The sequence below is a fragment of the Diceros bicornis genome, chromosome 39 (genome assembly GCF_020826845.1).
Source record: "Diceros bicornis minor isolate mBicDic1 chromosome 39, mDicBic1.mat.cur, whole genome shotgun sequence".
Classification (NCBI taxonomy): Eukaryota; Metazoa; Chordata; class Mammalia; order Perissodactyla; family Rhinocerotidae; genus Diceros; species Diceros bicornis.
The window spans coordinates 27500154-27519528 of NC_080778.1; the positions used below are offsets into that span (position 1 = coordinate 27500154).

Consider the following 19375-nt stretch of genomic DNA (forward strand, 5'->3'; position numbering starts at 1 on the left):
TTTGAGTACTCTGGTATAGCAGATCCTATTGGTTTCTTACCCCATGTCCACTTCCCCCCCCGTCTCCTCCTCTATAGCAGAAATCTGACTTTGCTCAAATTTTACCCCATGGTGAAGGTAATCCCATCCCCAGCTCAAGGGTGAATCCTGAGTAATTTAAGCCTCTAATGATTGTCTCATTCCATTTGCTAATGGTTAGTTGAGATGCAGGCTGGTAGCTTAGACCTAGCCAAGGACACATGAGAGGAAATTTCCTCAGAGCATTTTAGGTAAGATTTTCAGATCTTAAAGGAAGCCACCAAGAAAGATAGTCTCTTCTTCCCCTGGACTTTGCCATTCAGCATGTGATGGCTGGAATTGCAGCAGCCATCATGCAACATGAGGAAAGCTAGTCTGAGGACAACACTGACCTACTAGGATGGCAGAGCAAGATGGAACAAAAATATGAAATGAGTCTTAAGGAGTTCTGTTTTGAAAGAGAATATATTTTCCTTTTATTTCTTTATTTGTAAGAATTTTCCTTATTGTTTTTCCTTAGTTTGAATTGGGTTGGGTTTTCTGCTATCTGCAGAAAAAAGCATCCGTATTGATGCATGGAGATATGGCATAATGCAATCATGGAAATTCTTTAGCCATGTATAAGCCAGTTGTTCTTAGATGCTGCAGCTCCTCAGTTTTCCAGCCCTGACTTTCTAAACCCAGCGGGCATGAGGGGCAGCACTAGCCCAGAGTGTTGATGAATTGTGCGTGGTGTGTTTCCTTGCATATCCTACACGCAGTACACACACACTCATGAATGTGAAAAGTGCCAAGAATCCAGCTCCACATAGCCAGAGCAAGCATGGAGGGCTAGAAAGTTCCTTATGAATTCAAACCAACAAGAATTGGGTAGGTGTACTTTGGCAGGGGAGAATGGCTGAATTGAGGCTATACAATTTCTAGAGACACCAAGGCTGGGCCCAAATGTCATGTTCTCTGTCCAACTTTCCCTGAGTCCCCCAGGTCAAATTAATCACCCCTTCTTCCTGTTCTCGTAGTGGGCACTTGCCATGGGGTATCGGTGCCAGTGTCTGGTTCCCTTATTAGGTTGTGAGTTCATCCAGGGCAGGGACTTGTCCTAGCCTTTGCTGTATTCACTCATTTAACAACTGTTTATTGAGTGTCTACTATGTGCCGGGCATTGAGCAGGGTAGTGAAGATACACTAGTAAGGAAAATCAGAAGTGTGCCTACAGTCATGGAATTTAGAGTCTGGTCAGAGAGAGACAATCAGATCATCACAATAATCAATTAATTGATTATTGATTAACCTAATGACTGGCACTCAGTAAGAGCTCGATAAGTATCTGTTGAACTGGATCACATAATTTTCAATATTCTGCAGGGTCTCTTGTCCTGCTGGAGGCTAGCCTAAAGTCCATATGGTGGGGGAAAGGCTCCCAGAGGCAAGAGAGGTCCAGCTCCAACATGCAACCTCTTTTCAAGCCTCTGCTTGTAGTGTGTTGCTGATGTCTCATCGGCCAAAGCAAGTCGCATGGCCAGCCCAGCATCTGCGTGGGAGGAGACTACACTCTGCCCAGATCTAAGGAGAAGGGATTGGTTGGGGGCCATCGCTGTACCAATCTGCCATACTATTTTAAATTTTGGATTATATTATAAAAACCTTAAACTCAGCCAAGGAATTTAAACAATGACCACTTGAATCCAAGAATAAGTTTCTTGCTACAAATTCACACTCAAACTAAAATTGGATTCAGACTCTTTAAATGGAAAATAATGAAGTGGTTCACAATGAGCCATGATCTAAGCCTCTGGTCTTAAAATCTTTACAAAGTGCTTTGAGGAGAGAGGAGTATTGGCAGCCAAGATGGGCTGTTCCCCAGCCTGTACTGTTTACAGCGAGGACTGTCTTCTCATGAAGTTCGTAATGAGAATAATCGACTCTTGCCCCGCCCCCAACATCCAGAGGAGGCCGTTCTAAATGGCATGGTGGGTCATGCCGACAACACCGGTTATAAATTATGAAACTTACAATCAATATTCCACACTTCTCCTCTACTGCATTAGAACAGATGAGTTTTTAGATTGGGCTCAGAGTATAAATTCTTACCATTAAAAAAATATAGGACAGGGGCCTGCCCAGTGGCTCAAGCGGTTAAGTGCACACACTCTGCTTCGGTGGCCCTGGGTTCGCAGGTTCGGATCCCATGCGTGCACCGAGGCACTGCTTGTCACACCATGCTGTGGCGGCGTCCCATATAAAGTAGAGGAAGGTGGGCACGGATGTTAGCCCAGGGCCAGTCTTCCTCAGCAAAAAGAGGAGGATTGGCATCAGATATTAGGTCAGGGCTGATCTTCCTCACAAAAAAAACAAACAAAAAAAAATAGGGCAAATATAAAGAAATAAAGCTTAACGTTAGGCAGACTCTTAAATCTTAAAAGTCTATGTAAACTAAAGTGTCTATGCATGTTTTATTTGGAGATACGTGTGATTAAGAGAAAATGTGTCATAGGTCTGAATGGAGAGTTAAACTAGATATGTGGGTCCAGTGGAAAGATTATCTAAGCATTAGATTATCTAAAAACGTCTGCATAATTCCATGTTCTGGTCCAAAAGTTGATGTAAAAAGTCAACTGAATTGATTAATACTAAAAATGGAACAACTCCAGATCTAGAACTAATTTGAGGACCCTGGGTCCTTCCCTGTTCTTGCTGGGAAATCTGCAACTCTCATTCCCAGAGGCTGGTTTAATAAGGACTTTTGAATTACCGAATACATAGCATATAAGACAGTGCCAGCAATGGCCAGAATTGGTCCAGATTTACTACAACAATGTTACTTGTAGTGCCTTTGAGCTCAACAAAACACACAAGGCATGTACACGTGCATCTACACACAGACACAGGAAGACGAGTGTTAGACAGGAGTGCCAAATTCATATTGGGTTTCTCCGTTTCATTTTGATTATAAAAGCCATAGAGAAGGTCTAAAGGGCTCTTGAAGACTGGACGGAGATTCCAGGCATAAGCAGCAGTGGGGCTACCACACATACGTAGAAGCAAGACCAAGTCCCGTGTGCACACTTTGAAATACTCCTTCAGATGGTTTAGCCTCTAAAACTTTTGCATCCTCCTCATTCTGCTCATATTCCATATACATGGCATGTGGACATCCTTACTGTTTTCTGTCAAACATAACAAGTATTCCACGGACTCAGTTGTCTATGGACCAAACCGAAGTTTGAATTTTAGAAAGCGTAACATACGGTGGTAATGAGGTACCCAGTTTATGGGCTTGTTTTTGTCCATGGGTTGTTTACTCACCAGAGAAAGAAGCGTGAAGAATGTTGCAGAATTAAAAGTGAATCTGCCTTTTCTCAATATGTATGTTTTCTTCGCATCTGTCAGTTTGAAGTCTGAAAGTATTCATCTTCCTGTCCGTCGCATAGATAGCATTCACCCAAGGTCACCTGGAATTTGAGTTTTTAATCAAACTGGAAGTCATTTTTTTTCTGAAGACTATTCCACAGTTCACCTTTGATGGTTTAATCACCACATCCAAAAATTACTTCTGGCTCCTTGTGAAAATTGCTTCTTTGTATGAGGATGCGTTACAGTACGCAGGGTATTACATTTGGGGAATAGCGTAGGGATGTTGTACATGAAGGAGATAAGGACATGAGATGGACCAGAATGGAATGAATATTTAGAAGTGCAGGATGCCATTCAGATAACCCTCCGAGCCCCTGTAAGTATTGTGCAGCCCTGCCTTAACATCGTGGGACGTGAACAGGACGGAGCCTTGAAATCATTGGGTTCAGTACCCCCAATTTACACTTGAGGAAGCTTTGGCCCAAAGAAGTTGCTCAAGGTCAATTGTTCAGGGTCACTCAACTAGTTTGGCCAAGGGCAAAGACACAGTTTCACGACTTTTAGTCCAGGGAACTGTCTCCACTTAACCATACTTTTTCTTGTGTATTATGGCAAATAAGAGCGTTTCAAAATATGAGTGTAAAGAAAAAATTGATAGACTTCCCTTATAGTTTTAGGAGACAACCAAAAGAGCATGCTGTAAATGATAAATATGACAGCATTGGTTCTTAAACAACATTTAACAGTATTTTCATCCCAACAGTCTATTTGATAGACAGATAGATAATTTTCTACTATGCACATACCAGATAGACCCAGTCTATTAGAGGAATAAAACAGATGGATCTGTAAGGGTTTTATAGCTGTATCTGTCTTTCTGTAGATAACAACAGACATGGAACTGTTTCAAGTAGGGGCAGGGGAAAAGGAGAAAGCGTAAGGTTCAGATTTGGCAACGCTTCTGGGAGAAGATGGGGTATGAATAATTAGAAGATACAGGGATGTCGTTTGAGAATTGTGGATAGGAAGAGCTTTCTAATCAGAAGGTATGGCAGTGAGGGAAATGGAGTTCTTTAATGGGTCCTATATGTGTCCTCCTCTTGAAGGGAGGAGATGAGCCCGGAGGTCTGGAGAGCTGATGATGATGAGAAAACGGAGATGCACGTGTTAGAAGACTTAGAATGGCTTAAGGGGCAAAAGCCAGCGAGAATCACTACCAGCATGGGAAAGCACTGGAAGGCTGAGCCTGGTGCAGGCTTTGATGTTTGGTGATGGTCTTAAAAAAACAGGGAGCTCCAAGGGATTAAAACTGTGGAAAGGAGGAGAGACATAAGAGGAGCGTAAAGGTAGATTTATTACACGGCAAGCCTGAACAAGAGTGGGACACGTACAGGAATTCCAGAGGTTCTGAAAGAGAACCGTGAATGCCCGTGTTGCTGGAATCCATGTCATCAGCACAAATTACTGGAACTTTTTCTTTTCTGTTTATTTTATGAATATATTTGACAAGGAAAAATTTTAAATTCTAGTTTTAATTTTTAAGGCATTTCCAGGTTATATCTTGATAACAATGTAGATTTAAATTAATCATTTAATAGCTTCAGAACAGAGCATCATTTATGGGGTTATAACCCAGCCCTCATCTTTTACGGGTGAGGAAACTGAGCCTCAAAGGTGGATGTGACTGGCTCCTAGCACCTCAGCATCCCAGGAAACTTTAAACTAAGGATTCTCGGAATGTATTTGAACTGCACAAAGTCATGTGGACGGTGAGGAGCAGAACTGTCACGGAGTTCAAGCCTCACGAAGCCCTGGCCGTGGCCCTTCCCTCCATTGGTGTAAGTAACCATGGAATGGAGGTGCTATAAAATCACAAAGTGTAATTTTATCCATCAAAGAAAATCATTTCATCTTCTGCATAATATTAGTCCTAAACATCGAGTGCTTTGACAGTGTTGGGTATAAATTTCAGTTAACATACACCTTCAGTTAACCAGCACACCTGTTCTCTAATCTTTCTGGGTGAGTAGTCATTTACTGTAGTGTGAGCCTATTGTCAGGTTAATTGCGACTTTTAACTATGGGTGGGAAGCCATCAGGAGACCCAAGGAGGACATGACTATACCTTTTACCCAGACTCCTCTCCAGCATCATGCAGGCAACCCTCTCCCCCATTTTCATCCCTCCTAGGGCCACGTGGAAGGCTGGGAGTCCTCTATGATAGTGACTCCTTGAAACAGACCTAGTGGCAGCAGAGACCTGGGGGCTCCTCAGAGCTAGACCCCTGATCCTCACCCTAGACTTTCTATTTCAGTTTAGTCTTAGAGTGGGGCCCAGAAATCTGGAGGTTTTCAACTTCCATAGGTAATTCGAATATACAGCCACTTGGGAACTACAGATTGTAACAAACTGCATTAAATATCATTTGGCAAAAACTTAAAAGCAGGATTGATGTTAATTCTTCCAACAAGACCCCGGAGAGTCGTATAATCGTGGACTGTCAAAGGCTTGGTCCAGGTCAAGTCGTCTTTCCCCCTCCCCTTTCCAAACCCGGGCTAAGCTATAGAAACAGTGGGTGTCATCTGGTGGTAGTTACTGTTGTGCTCAGGACTTGGAAAGACTTCTGTTTATTTGGCATGCTCCACACAAGCCTGCCAGGCCCTGGGGATCTGTGGCGTTTTCAGAACTTACAAGGCAGGCAACATAAAAATATATAATTCATAGGGTGAAATGTTTCGGAGCTCCCTTCACTTTTACAAATTGGCCATAAAGCAGAAACCACAGACATAACATTCACAGAACCATGGTTGCCAAGAATGAAGAATCATTTGTGGCGGAGGGGGGGCTGAGGGCTTTGGTGTGTACTTCTTTATGGGACACTCAAAGAAAGAGTACGTGTTCGAAATTTGTGTGCAAATGATAACAGGAAGGTTAAAGTTGGGATGTAGTTTTCCGCCTGACAAGTGGCAAATATCGGTTGAAGAAAATGAGGATTTTGAGGTTGATCTTAATAGGTCTTTCAGAGTCTTTTCAGTCATTAGGTTGATCTGAGGGTATTTGCTTGTCTTGACGGACATTTCCAGTGCATTTAGGGTTTTATGTACATTTGCTATGACTTACTGCTTCCTGTGTTTTCCTTTCCTGGTGCAAGTGTCCACGGTTTCGAGGCAGCTGTGACTGCCTGTGGTCGATGAGGGGGAGGAGTGAGGGGAAGACCACATCCTTCCACTCTTCTTCCCCCATTAGGTGCTTTGGCACTCTGGGCTTGCATTAGCTTCTAGAATGCATCCTCAGGAAGGAGAAAGGGAGGCTGATCGGCTCCTGTCGGTTCCACCTGAGCATTCCAAAGACTTGAGTCATGGATGAGTAATAGCTGATGATACTGGTTGTGAGGGTTGACTGCTGAATCACATTTAATGAGGTGGGACGCATTCAAGGCATAAAAAAAAGAAATTGTATCTCTGTTGCAGCAGTCAGACTGAAAATCCTTCCCCCCTCCATGTCGTAGTATATTAGAGTGTTATCTGCGGGGTCAGGAGAGCTGCTGGCTGGGCTTTAGTTGCTACCTGCTGCTTTGTAGCTTTGTGACCTTGAAAATGCCAGATGATCCCTCTGGGCCTCGGTTTGCTCATCGAAAGATAGTCATAATATCTATCTCACAGGGTACTTGGGAGGACAAAAAGACAACGTAAAGGAAAGCTCTGACTGAGCCAAACCGGATTGGGCTGGGGGTGAGGGCGATAGAGGGTGGCAGTGCATGGGGGAGGGCAGTGGAATGGGTGAATCATCCCGAATTGCTCCTAGACCTCAAACTCTGTTGTTCTGTGAATCTGGGATCTATGGAGAAGAGGGGGGCAGAAAGGAGACTCACTTGGGTATTAATGATGCTTGAATTATTTGATAACTGAAACTCCCAGAGAAATGCACAGCTAGAGTGAGGACAGTTACGCTGTTTGATTCAGTGTTGTCACAAGGATTAGAAGAGTTTACACGGCACAGAGCCTGGGATGGGTCAGGGCCAGCCCTCTGTAAAAACCAGTCCCTTTTTTCACCATCTTTCCAGAAAGTACACTTTAAATAAAAGACGACAATGATTTTTAAAGCAGACCTTCGGGAACAAATCTATTGTTCTACCAAAAGCAGGGATGAATCACTTTGTGGCTGTTGTTAATTTTAACACAGTGTCCAACGTCAACACATCTACTTAGCCTGCCTAAATTTTGCCAATTTTCGGCGCATTACATGGGTTCTTTTAGAAAGTGATTTAAAAGCTCCACGCTAACTTTGAGAGAGGTTTATGTGTCATGGTGTGTGCGGTGTCTTTAAAGTTCGCAAGCCTGATTCTGGAAGTTTTACCTGAAAACACATTTCCCAGCTCTGCGTTCATGCCCGATAGCTGTATACTGGTGTCTAAAGAAATGGTTGAAATGGAGCCACAGTGGGGATGGTAACTCTCCTTTCTTCTCAAATATTATTGTAGATACAGCTGCAGGAATGATACAGGGATTTTTGTTTTTTTATTTGGGAGCTTTCCACAAGACTAATGAAAGAATTGGAATGAACACATTTTTAAAAACTAACTAACCAATAACCTAAAGGTAAATAACGTCTTTAGTTATCGACAAAAGGGGGTAGAGAGATGCTACGCCTGCTACTGTGTTGATTACCCAAGGAATTCAGGAGAAATTAAGTGTTTTCACCTAAGGTTTCTAAGTGCGTGCCTCAGTTCTTCATTTAAATCTAAGACATAGCTGCACTCTGGAATAAAGTACTTGCAAATGCGATAACTCACATTATCTTATTATCAATTCAGTCATAACAAATTCTCCCTTGTTGTTCTGTGCTGTGCCAGAAGACAAGGAAAAATGCATTCACCCCAATTCTCAAGCAGTTTATTTCTCCAAAGAAATTAAAATTTGTGTTTATGTTGGCAGTTCTGTCCCAACCATAGTCCATACCCCCGCCTATTTTATCATGGAAAGTCCAACTTACAAACACTGTTAATTGCATTACATTAAACAGGAAGCCTAGTTCAACCTCCCTGGGTTATAATCTCATGACTAAGAACTAAATAATTTATCTGAATATCTGAACCTCTGTAATCATTGCCAGAGGACAGACTTTTGGGTACTCACTGATTAAACCATAAGTAAAATGATCTGTTATAGTGACTATCTTTGTACCCTAATGCCTTTTATTAGCATTTGGTCAGAAAGATCAGCTGTCTGTAAAGATTCTCTCGGTCTCACATTTTAGTAGAATCATTGTATAATTAGTTAAACAGCACATAAATCCATCAGAGCTGCCAAGAACCAGTCGCTGTCCGTTGAGGCCGGATGTCTACAAGGCATGTTCTAGGCACTGGGAGGACACGTTAAGAGAAGATACTGGCTGGCCCTAAGGAAACCAGGTGTTGCTCATTAAAACAAATACATGCTGGAAGAATTATGTCAAAATGGCACATGACTGGTTGCTAAGTAAGTGATAAAGATATTATGTTTTACGCCAATGACAATTAGCCTTTAAGCTCCAAATTTATGAAATGCTACTCTGCATATAAAATGTTTCAGGAAAATAAGTAAACCTATAATTACAAAGGCATAAATTGAAATTACATACCATAGGCAAGTCTGGGGTGTATTTATGTTTATATTGTACTATATTCTTTAGCTCTGGGCCTTTTTATAACCTTCTGTTAAGGGTATGTGCCCAATGAAGGAATCTTTTGATTATCATTTGTCAGTTGTCGCTTAATGCTGAGCATTCAAAATGGAAATAAAACCTTTATTGGGGATATAAATATTTAATCAGATGCATTTCATAATGGCTTCTTAGTCTATCAAAATCATTATAACTGGGAAATTAGAACAGAAAAAGAAATAAAAGACATCTATATTGGAAAGGAAGAAGTAAAACTATCTCTGTTTGCAGATGACATGATCTTATGTTAGAAAATCCTAAAAAATCCATACACAAAAAAGCTATTAGAGCTCATAAATAAGTTCAGCGAGATTGCAGAATACAAGATCAATATACAAAAATCAATTGTATTTCTATCAGTGGACATTCAATCCAAAAATGAAATTAAGAAAAGAATTCTATTTATAATAGCATCAAAAAGAATAAAAGGAGTGTAAGGTTTGTACACTGAAAACTACAAAACATCAATGAAACAAATTAAAGGAGAACCAAATGAGTGGGAAGATATCTGATGTTCATGGTTTGGAAGACTTAAGATTTAGGATGGCAACAGTCCCCAGATTGATCTACAGATTCAGCACAATCCCTATCAAAATCTCAATGACCTTTTTTGCAAAAACTGAAAAGCTGATCCTAAAATTCATGTGGAAATCCAGAATAGCCAAAACAATCTTGAAAAAGAAGAACAAAATTGGAGGGGCTCACCCATCCCGATTTCAAAACTTATAACAAAGCAATAGTAATCAAGACTCTGTGGTACAGGTATAAGGAAAAACATAGAGATCAATGGGATAGAATTGAGAGTCCGGAAATAAACCCATGCATTTATGGTTAGTGGATTTTCAACAAAGGTGCTGAACAGTTAAATGGAAAAGAGTAGTCTTTTCGATAAATGGTCCTGGGAAAAAGGGACATTCACATGCAAAAGAGTGAAGTTAGATCACTAGTTCATACCATACACATAATTAACTCAAAAGGAATCAAAGACCTAAGTGTTAGCTCTAAAACTATAACACTCTTAGGGGAAAACATCGGTGTATATTTTTGTGACTTTGGATTTGGCAATGGTTTCTTAGATACGATACCAAAAGCACAAGCAACAAAAGAAAAATTAGATAAATTGGGCTCCATAAAATTGAAAACTTCTGTGCTTCAAAGGACACTATCAAGGAAGTGAAAAGACAACCCATAGAACGGGAGAAAATATTTGCATATCACATATTTGCAAATCCAGAATAAATATAAAAATGTTAAAACTCAACAATAAAAAAGACAAATAACCCAATTTTAAAATGGGCGAAGCATTTGAATAGACATTTCTCCAAAGAAAACCTACAGATGGCCAATAAGCACGTGAAATACGCTCAACATCATTGGTCATCAGGGAAATGCAAATCAAAACCACAATGAGATACCACTTCACGCCCATTAGGGTGGCTATAATCAAAAAACAAAACAAAAACAAAAACAGGCGTTAACAAGTGTTGGCAAGGACGTGGAGAAATTGGAACTCTCATTCATTGCTGGTGGGAATATAAATGGTGCAGCTGTATTGTAAACACTTTGGCAGTTCTTCAAAAAAGTAAACACAGAGTTACCATATGATCCAACAATTCCACTCCTAGGATAAGGTGAATCAAAAACATATGTCTGCACAAAAACTTACACACAAATATTCATAGCAGCATTATCTATAGTAGCCAAAAAGTGGCGACAATCCAAATGCTCATCAACTGATGAATATATAAACAAAATACGGTATATCCATACAACTTGATATTATTCCGCCATATAAAGGAATGAAGTACTGATTCATTCTACAGCATGATGAACCTTGAAAACATTATGTTGAGTGAAAGAAGCCAGACACAAATGGCCACATATTTTATGATTCCGTTTATATGAGATGTCCAGAACGCTATAAACAAACCATAGAAACAGAAAGTAGATAAATGATTTCAAGGGACCGAGATAGTGAGAAAAATGGAAAGTGACTGCTAATGGGTATGGAGTTTCTTTGGGCGATGATGAAAACATTCTGGAATTAGATAATGGTGACGGTTGCACAACTTTGTGAATATACTAAAAAGCACTGAACTGTACACTTTAAAATGATGGATTTTATTGTATGTAAATTGTCTCAATTTTTTACATTACTATACTTTTCCTTGAGCATTCTACAAATTAAATTCTAATAAAGCATAATATAACTTGCAAAAGAATACTATCATTAAAGCACATATTTATATATTTTGTTCCTAAGAAGACACAGAAGCAGCTCCATGATCAGTCTTAGAGATGGCATGAAATTTTGTCAGTTTTAAGTATCAGTGCAGATGGAGAGACAATGGTCCAGCGTTTCTCTCAAGTTGTACTGTGAAGGTAAACACGACTTCATCAGTCCCGTTCTCTCATTATCTTGATGCGGACCCTTCTCACGTAGATGGATCAGACATTTATTGTTCTGAGATTGGGGGAAGAATCGTAAGAATTTTCACCCAGAGTCTCGTATTTGCTCTCTTCCTCCCAGGTGCTCCCCTTCCCGAGCCAGGTGGTGTACAACAGAGTCGGCAAGTGCGGCAGCCGCACTGTGGTCTTGCTTCTGAGAATCTTGTCGGAGAAGCACGGATTCAATTTGGTCACGTCCGACATTCACAACAAAACCAGGCTCACTAAAAATGAACAAGTAAGTTGCCTCTGCCCAGGGTTCTGTTGTCTTTTGCCCTGATTCCTCTGTGTGACCAGTGGGTGCCTTACAGGACGTCCTTCAAACCCCTGACCAGTGAACACCCGAGTTGCAATTTCGCACCATACTTTTGCCAGAGAGTGGAAGGAAATTTAAGTGAAAGCTTCCGAAGGAAGTCTTTAAACCAAGAAGTTGCCCCGAAGGGATGAAGGGCAGGGTACACTCGTCATTGTCTATTTGGCTAAAATTAGCAATGCATAAATCTCACAGTTATTCCACCGAGCTATAAATAATGCTGACGTCCTGACGGCAAAGACAAGAAACTTTATTTTACTGTATCTCCCTTGGTGTTTTCTCACACGTGTCCTAAGTCTTTATGGTTATAATAAAAAGAAAACCCTCTTTGGGCCAGGAGTCAAGTCTTTGGGTTGCTGGGGGCGTGAGCTTCCCGCTCTGGTAAACGCAAGGGATCTTGAGCTTCCAGGTAGCATTGGGCGTCTTCAGTGGGAGCAAAAGAATGACCCCATTTTCCAGGGACGATTCTGCCCTGATGTAGCCGAGCCACACAAGTGGACACGCTGTTGTTAGAGCAGGGGTGTGTGCTCTGCCAGGAAGCTATGAAGACGGAATCTATGTTGTGAGCTTATACACAAGTAAGGCCCACAGTCTCCATTGAGGTGCTTTGCTGACGTAGAGAAGTTAGGCCTAGTGCTTTCATGGTCATTTAACAGGGTCAAGTTTGTTAGCCTGGTTTCAAAACAGTTGCTTCTGTCCCCTCAGTTACCTAAGATAAATGAGTAGCCACCAGGATAAGTCTGGGTTCTCCGGAGAACAGAACCAGGCGATATATATATGTCTCTATCTACCTCTACCTCTATCTCTACCTCTATCTCTATCTCTATCTCTATCTCTATCTCTATCTCTATCTCTATCTCTATCTATCTCTATCTCTATCTCTATCTCTATCTCTCTATCTCCATCATGTCTATATCTGTATCTATATCTATCTATAAAAGGAGATTTATTATGAAGAATTTGTTGCAATTATAGAGGCTGAGAAGTCCCCCCATCTGCCATCTGCAAGCTGGAGACCCAGGAAAGCCATTGGTGTAATTCAGTCGGAGTCCAAATGCAAAGGCCTGAAAACCAGGGGAGCCAACAATATAGATCCCATTCCAAGGGCAGGGGAGGATAAGATGAGATGGCCCAGCTTAATCAGTGAGGCAGGAAAAAAGGGGCAAATTCCTCCTTCCTCCACCTTTTGTTCTATTCAAACCCCCAATGGATTGGATGATGCCCACCCACATGGGGATGGCCATCTACTTTACTGAGTCCACTGATTCAAATGCTCGTCTCACCCAGAAACACCCTGACAGACACACTCAGAAATAATGTTTAATCTGGGCACCCCATGGCGAGTCAAATTGACACAGAATGAACCATCATGCCACCCAGTGAGTACAAAAGTTTGGGGAATAAACAAGACACGTGGTTTACTATCAGGTTGACGTCATAATTATGGAAATTTCCACCCATGTCCGTTTCTTTCTGATATAATCCTCACCTTTGGGGCATTCAAAACCTCACAAACAAAGAGAATTGACAATAGCCTGTCTCTCTCTTTTATCTTGGGGGGTAGGAGGACTGTTTTGAGACAGTACCAACGCCAACAGTACTTGCTATAAAGCCAGCACGTTTAGCGTCTTCGCAAGATAAAGATCAAAATGTCCATTCCTTTGAAAACTTTCATTACAGAGCCGCTGAGTATCAAGTCTAAATAGTCATTACTGATCAACAAAACATATTTTGAGATGATCCTTGTTGGTTCTGTAGAAAGGTCTCAACAGAAAAATTGTCCTCGGTAACATTCAAGGATATCACATTTTATAGATAACTTGGTTTAATAAGGGTAGGTTCTCTTTGATTTCTTTACCTGACTGAAGAGCTAGTATATTAGATTAAGCTAGTTAAGTCCTTTTCACTATCTGAAAGAAAGTGACTATAAATAAATAGCCTATGTTATTGCAATTTTATTATAACTATTAACTTTGGTTTTCCTTTGAGTCTAAGTCTGGGTCTGCTTATCAGATTATACGCAAATATTCCTGTGCGTGGAAACTATGCTCAGTTCTCAGATGCCTCGTAAAACACAATGGCTCGATTTTAGCCCCCACTTCTGAAAGGGGTACAGCCACTCCAGAGAGAGGAGGACAAAGGTAACTAAAGGATTAGACACTGAGGTCTCAGGAATGCCCTAGAAGGGAGAGCACAAAATATAGTATTTAAATACACTGGGATTTTACACAGGCAAACCTACTTTGTTTCCAATGAGAAGCAAACTTGAGAAAGTAAAATACAGTCATAACTGTCAAGGGAAGGATTTAGATTAAAAATTAACAGTAATGTACTAACGGTAGATAAATTGTTAAATCTGGAAAGGGTTAAAGACACAGTCATCCTTCTCCTCTAAAATAGAGGTTAGCGCTCATCTGTTTGGAATGAGTGGCTTGTCTGGAAGCCAGGGAATAGACTAGACAATCTTGTAAGGTTCTTTCCAGCCGTATGATTCTGTGATATATTTATACAACTTCTAGCATAATCTGTGTACAGTGTAATTGAGACACTTCTGATTCCTGTGGTCAGTATGACCTAGAATGTATTTCATTACTTAGTTATCCCAGATTCCTATTAAATTATAAGGCAAGTCTTAAAAACTTCGGGGAAAGGTAAAGATAAGGTAGAAAAAACAAATGTACAATTTTAACATAAAAACGAACATAAGGAGAGTCGCAGTTGCCTCTCTGCAGCTAGCTGACTGGGCTGTGGCACGCAAGGGAAGCTGGGAAGCATCATGACAAGAAACCAAGTTCGAAGCAGTTCAAGAATGTTTAAAGAAACTCCCTTCCTTTTTATATATATCCTTTTACTAAAGTTTCAAAGTGCATAAAACAAGCAGAGGAAAAAATATTATTTTAACCTAATATTTTCAAGAAGTAATTTGTGGTGTGAATAGCTCCTCTTGGTCATTTATTGAAGGAAAAAGGAGGAAGTGATTTAGGAGACGAGTTAGAATTTGATAGTCAGTGGTTCTCAACATTAAACAGCAGAACTCTGAAAACGTGTTCCCATGGAAACATCATTCTCTAGCATTCACAACCATCCTCCTGAGGTGCAGGATGAGGCACACAGGCTCTGCGGGCTGGCCTGGGACTCTCCACCATGTAGAACGTTTCTTTTATGAGAAAATGTGTTCCAGGTGACAAACTACCGACTGACAAATGAACTTAGGAATTGTATCCACTTATGAGACTGGAATTATCTGTGCCATTTCATTCATACACAAAGGTAGCTCTTTGGGCCAGAGTTAAATTCACACGTACATTTCTCCCCAGAGGGGAGCTGTCGTAACACATAGACACATGCACACTCACAGTACTAAATTTAAAAAATCTATTTGATGGAATGAGACACTGAAGGGATTATTAAAAAGGAAAGGGAGCATGAAGACATCAAATGTTCGAATGCCTGTAAAAATCCCATTACATTTGTCCTTATAGAAATAGAAATAGAAGTTTATGTTTTAGAGAAGTCGCCTCAACAGAATAGCATTGACAGCTACTGCTGGCCAAATATTGTCCTTTGCAGGGAATATAATGCAAACCCATGGTGACATCATTTCATTTATGCTCTGAATCCAGATTTCAGTGTCTTGGGCTGGTTTAGATAATCTCTTGGAAAATGGAGATTATATACAATGTGAAAGATGGGGAACTAATTTCCAGAAGACACGTGCGTGATTGCCAAAAGACTCATAACCATCTTTGTCAATGATCTGACTCTGTCTTTCAGAAGACTGCTCTAAAGGCATATCACAGACATAAGAATTCAGAATTATTTCATTCTTGTTGAAGGGCAAATGTTGTTGGCCTCTGAGCCTAAAAGATCGAGAAAGCAAATAACTTGACTATTTTTATTTATATTGGAACTGCTGAGGATTATAAATTGGAAATAGCTCCTGCTGCATGCTAATTGCTTTACTTCATTATAAATTTAACTCTTTTGGACCTGAAACTATACCAGTGAGTGGGTATGATTCCCTACTTTATGGATGAGAAAACTAAGAAAACCAGGTTAGTCTCTTTCCAAATGTCATTAATAGAATGACCATCGGTTGCCCCTGGACTTGAACTTTGGCCCTCCCATTTCCCTAATGCGGTGATCATCCCTCTGGCTGCACAGCAGACCCTCCAGCAGCCTTTGGAAACATATAGCGCAATGACCCTTCTCCTGAAGATTCTGGGGTAGAATCCAGAAGAGTTTGTTTTTAAATAAAGGGCCAGAGGAGATCCTACGGTACAGAGAGGGTTAAGAATCCCTGCCCAAACCGTCATATCAGCATTTCCGTAAGTGTGTTCCTGAGAATCCTAGGCCCCTAAGACACTGAAAAAAAGAAAGTGTCACAGTTAAATAATTTGGGAAATGCTGCTCCCTTGTCCCCTCTAGGAGATTCACAACAATTACCCCCCTTTTAAAGACTCTGGGAACTCTTTCAATTAAAAATCTGTTTAACTGGCCCTCCCCCCCGTGTCTCCAGTTAGCCAGGGAGCTCTTTACAAGTGTTTGTGACTCTCACCTGCATCCCGCAGAACTCGATTCAGAGTTTGGGAAACGCCGGACTAGCTGTACCCTTCCGTCAGTCAAACCAGTGAAGGCTGCTGTTCCACTGTAACTACATGTCTGCTCGGGCTCTATTCAGTGGCAATTCAAATTATCAAAACCTGGAAAAGCATTCAAAGGGTGCAGGAGACAGAGAGACCCCAGGCCCGTGGGCTCCAGATTGCTTTAGCCTCTTGGTCAAAAACAGAATTCCTTCACAGCGCTTCAAACTTCATTCCCATTGCCCTCACCCACGGCAAGTTCTAAGGCCAACTGTACCTATAGAGCAATGAGTCTCTGAAAAAGAAAACTCACCCAAAGAAACCATGTTAGATTTGGACGTAGTCCAGCCACGGGGATGCCTCCTAGGCCTCCCTAAGGCATGGTCATCTGGCCTCTGTTTAATGGAAAAGTTCACTCGTTCATCTTTGAAGTAGGTCTCTCCATTGTTTCTTCATTCATTTAGGTGAATATTTATTGAAGACCTGCTATTAATGCTGTATATCAAGCACGAGACAGCATGCTAGATGTTTGTGCCTCTTATTTCTAATCCTCTAAGCAACATTATTAGGAAAATATCATCGCCCCATTCTGTAGGAAGGAACAAGTGTTCAAGAAGAGTGTGGGAGAATAAGACTTGAAAGTGAACTGGGGTCACATGCTGAGGAACTTTGAATGCTAGGCTAAGGAGTCAGAACTTTATCCTGTGGGCAGTGGGGAGCCCTTAAAAAAAGTGGTTCTCAACCATGACGGGCATCAACATCTTCTTGAGAGCTTTTTCACAACATGTTTCCTGGTCCTACTACAGAGTACTGAGTTAGACTCTTGAACGGTAGAGCCCAGGTATTTGTACCTTTGGGAGAAAAAAATTCCCGAGGAGATCCTCGTGCACAATTCTAGTGAAGAATAATTGCGTGAAAGGCTCCAATTATTAGAAAGTTTTCCTTTTATTAAAGTGAAACCTCCACTAAGCCAGAAAAAGTCCTCTTGCACCTGAGAATCCCTCGAGGTTCTGAAGACATCATGTTTCCCCTGAAGTCTGAGTGAGTGGTGTCTCCTCAGGAGCCTGCACGTTAATCCCAGGAACATTCTGGAATAGTCTCCTTAGGATGGCCCTCAGAGCTTCCCGACTTTAGAGCAGGAGGGGCAGTGTCCACAGGTGTCAGGGCTGCTCCCACCAGACCTTGGAGTCAAACCAAAAGGATTAGCCGAGTCCATCTCCAGGTCACCCAGCTCTGCAAACAGGATCTGATCCTGGGGTCCTGTAGACAAAAGCTGAGTCTGCTAATGGAAACTCGGTGGAAGGAAAGGGGAAAAAAAAGAGGAAGAAGCAACAAGGCCTGAAAAATTAAAAATGTTTTCTCGTCTCCTTCTAACTGTAGCCGAAAGATAGATCTTCTCTCCTGTTCAGACCCAGCCTGTTTGCTCTGTGCGTGTCACCGCGCCCCCTGGTGGGCCTCGTATTCATGGCGGGCGTGTGTGCTTGGCGCTTACTGCCCGGCCCTGAGCTGAAGGTGGGAGGACCATCCTGCTCCTGCTAGAAGGGCTTCCCCTGCAGAGGAGGAGGGAAAGGCGACCTGAGCCTGCACTCGTCTTCCCAGCCTCTGAGATGAAAGGGCCACGGACTTCTCCTCTGAGCCATTCCTTGTTTGGCTTTCATGTTAAAAACATGTCTTTTCTTTCATTTAAAATGTTTTGCAAAATTATAGGGCATCTCCTTGTTCAGGAGTGACACGAGAATTCAGACCAGAGTAGGGTCGGCATTCCATCACTTACTGCTGACAAGCGTTTCCCAAAGAAGTCCGCAGCCAAGGCTCTTACTAACTAACTAGCTGTGTTTGTAGAACCGCAGGTAAAGGGTTTCAGCTCTACCATCCCAGCCAGTTACGTTAAAAGCAAAAGATTAGAAACTGCTTCCTGGCATATCCTCTGCATTATAAATTCTGTGTGATTCTTGCCCTTTTTTTCCAACCTCAATTCTCTCTCCTTCTCAGATGCTCTGTGATTTAACTTCTCCCTTTAGATACATTCCATTACATAGTTATCTTTCTTTTCTCTTTGTTTAAGCATTTTAAAATTCATTCGTGTTCTTGTTATATATACTGTGTTTTCCCACCTAGAACTTTATAAAACAATTCTCTCATATTTTAATCCTTTTATTTTTTTATTCTTTTTAATGCTTTTCCACCTGTGATAACTTTCAATTTTTCAGCACATCCTATGAAAGATAGAAAATTTATATTCCTGTGAACTCTCTTTGGTCTCTGGAGTTATTTTGCTAATCGACCACTTCCTCTTGTTTTAAGAGGTTATGTATAGATCAAAAAGCAGTGGGAATGGTGAGAAGGTTGCAGCTCAGGGATAAAGAACAGGATTTCTGGTGTCAGACAGACTTGGATTGGAATCCTGGCCCCGCCTTTGTCTAGCGGGGAGACCTTAAGCAATCTATGTAGTCTTTCTGTGCCTCAGTTTCTCAACCTGTAAAGTGTGGATAATAATACTTAACTAGTGGAGTTGTTTGAGGATGGAATGACAGCGTGCATGTAAAGAGCATCTGGGTACGGTGTGTACAGAAAGTGATAGTGTGTTTGGTGCTGTTATGTCCTAGATGTTGTCATCGTAAAGCTCTCAGCTCCACGTGACACCAGGGTCATGAATGTACAGGTCTGTTCTGGAAACGCTAAGTTCATTGCCCACGTGATAATTCTGTCTTCAGTGAACTATACATTTCTTGAATCCAAAAAAAAATTTCTAAAGGGGGTTATCTCCATGGCATGAACAATTATGGCGTATATGTTCTGTGCAGTTGCCTGGGCTGAGTTTTCTGGGGGATAAATAGAGCTCGGTCCCATCCCTCAAGGAGTCTGCTTGGAAGCTAGCGCACACACTCAACTATAATGTAACATAAAGAATGCGTGTCCTGGAAAATCCCCAAAGTGTCCTGGAAAGTCAAAGGAGGCA

At 41.4% G+C, this 19375-nt stretch overlaps 1 protein-coding gene across 2 annotated transcripts in view; it reads left to right on the plus strand.

Annotated features, from left to right (window-relative positions):
• UST (uronyl 2-sulfotransferase) overlaps nt 1–19375 on the plus strand; it is a 293864-nt gene that overhangs the window by 162612 nt on the left and 111877 nt on the right. For both annotated transcript variants that reach the window (XM_058534248.1, XM_058534249.1), the window contains exon 3: nt 11603–11758. In XM_058534248.1, the coding sequence (XP_058390231.1) occupies nt 11603–11758 (156 nt within the window). The remainder of the gene's footprint in view (nt 1–11602; nt 11759–19375) is intronic.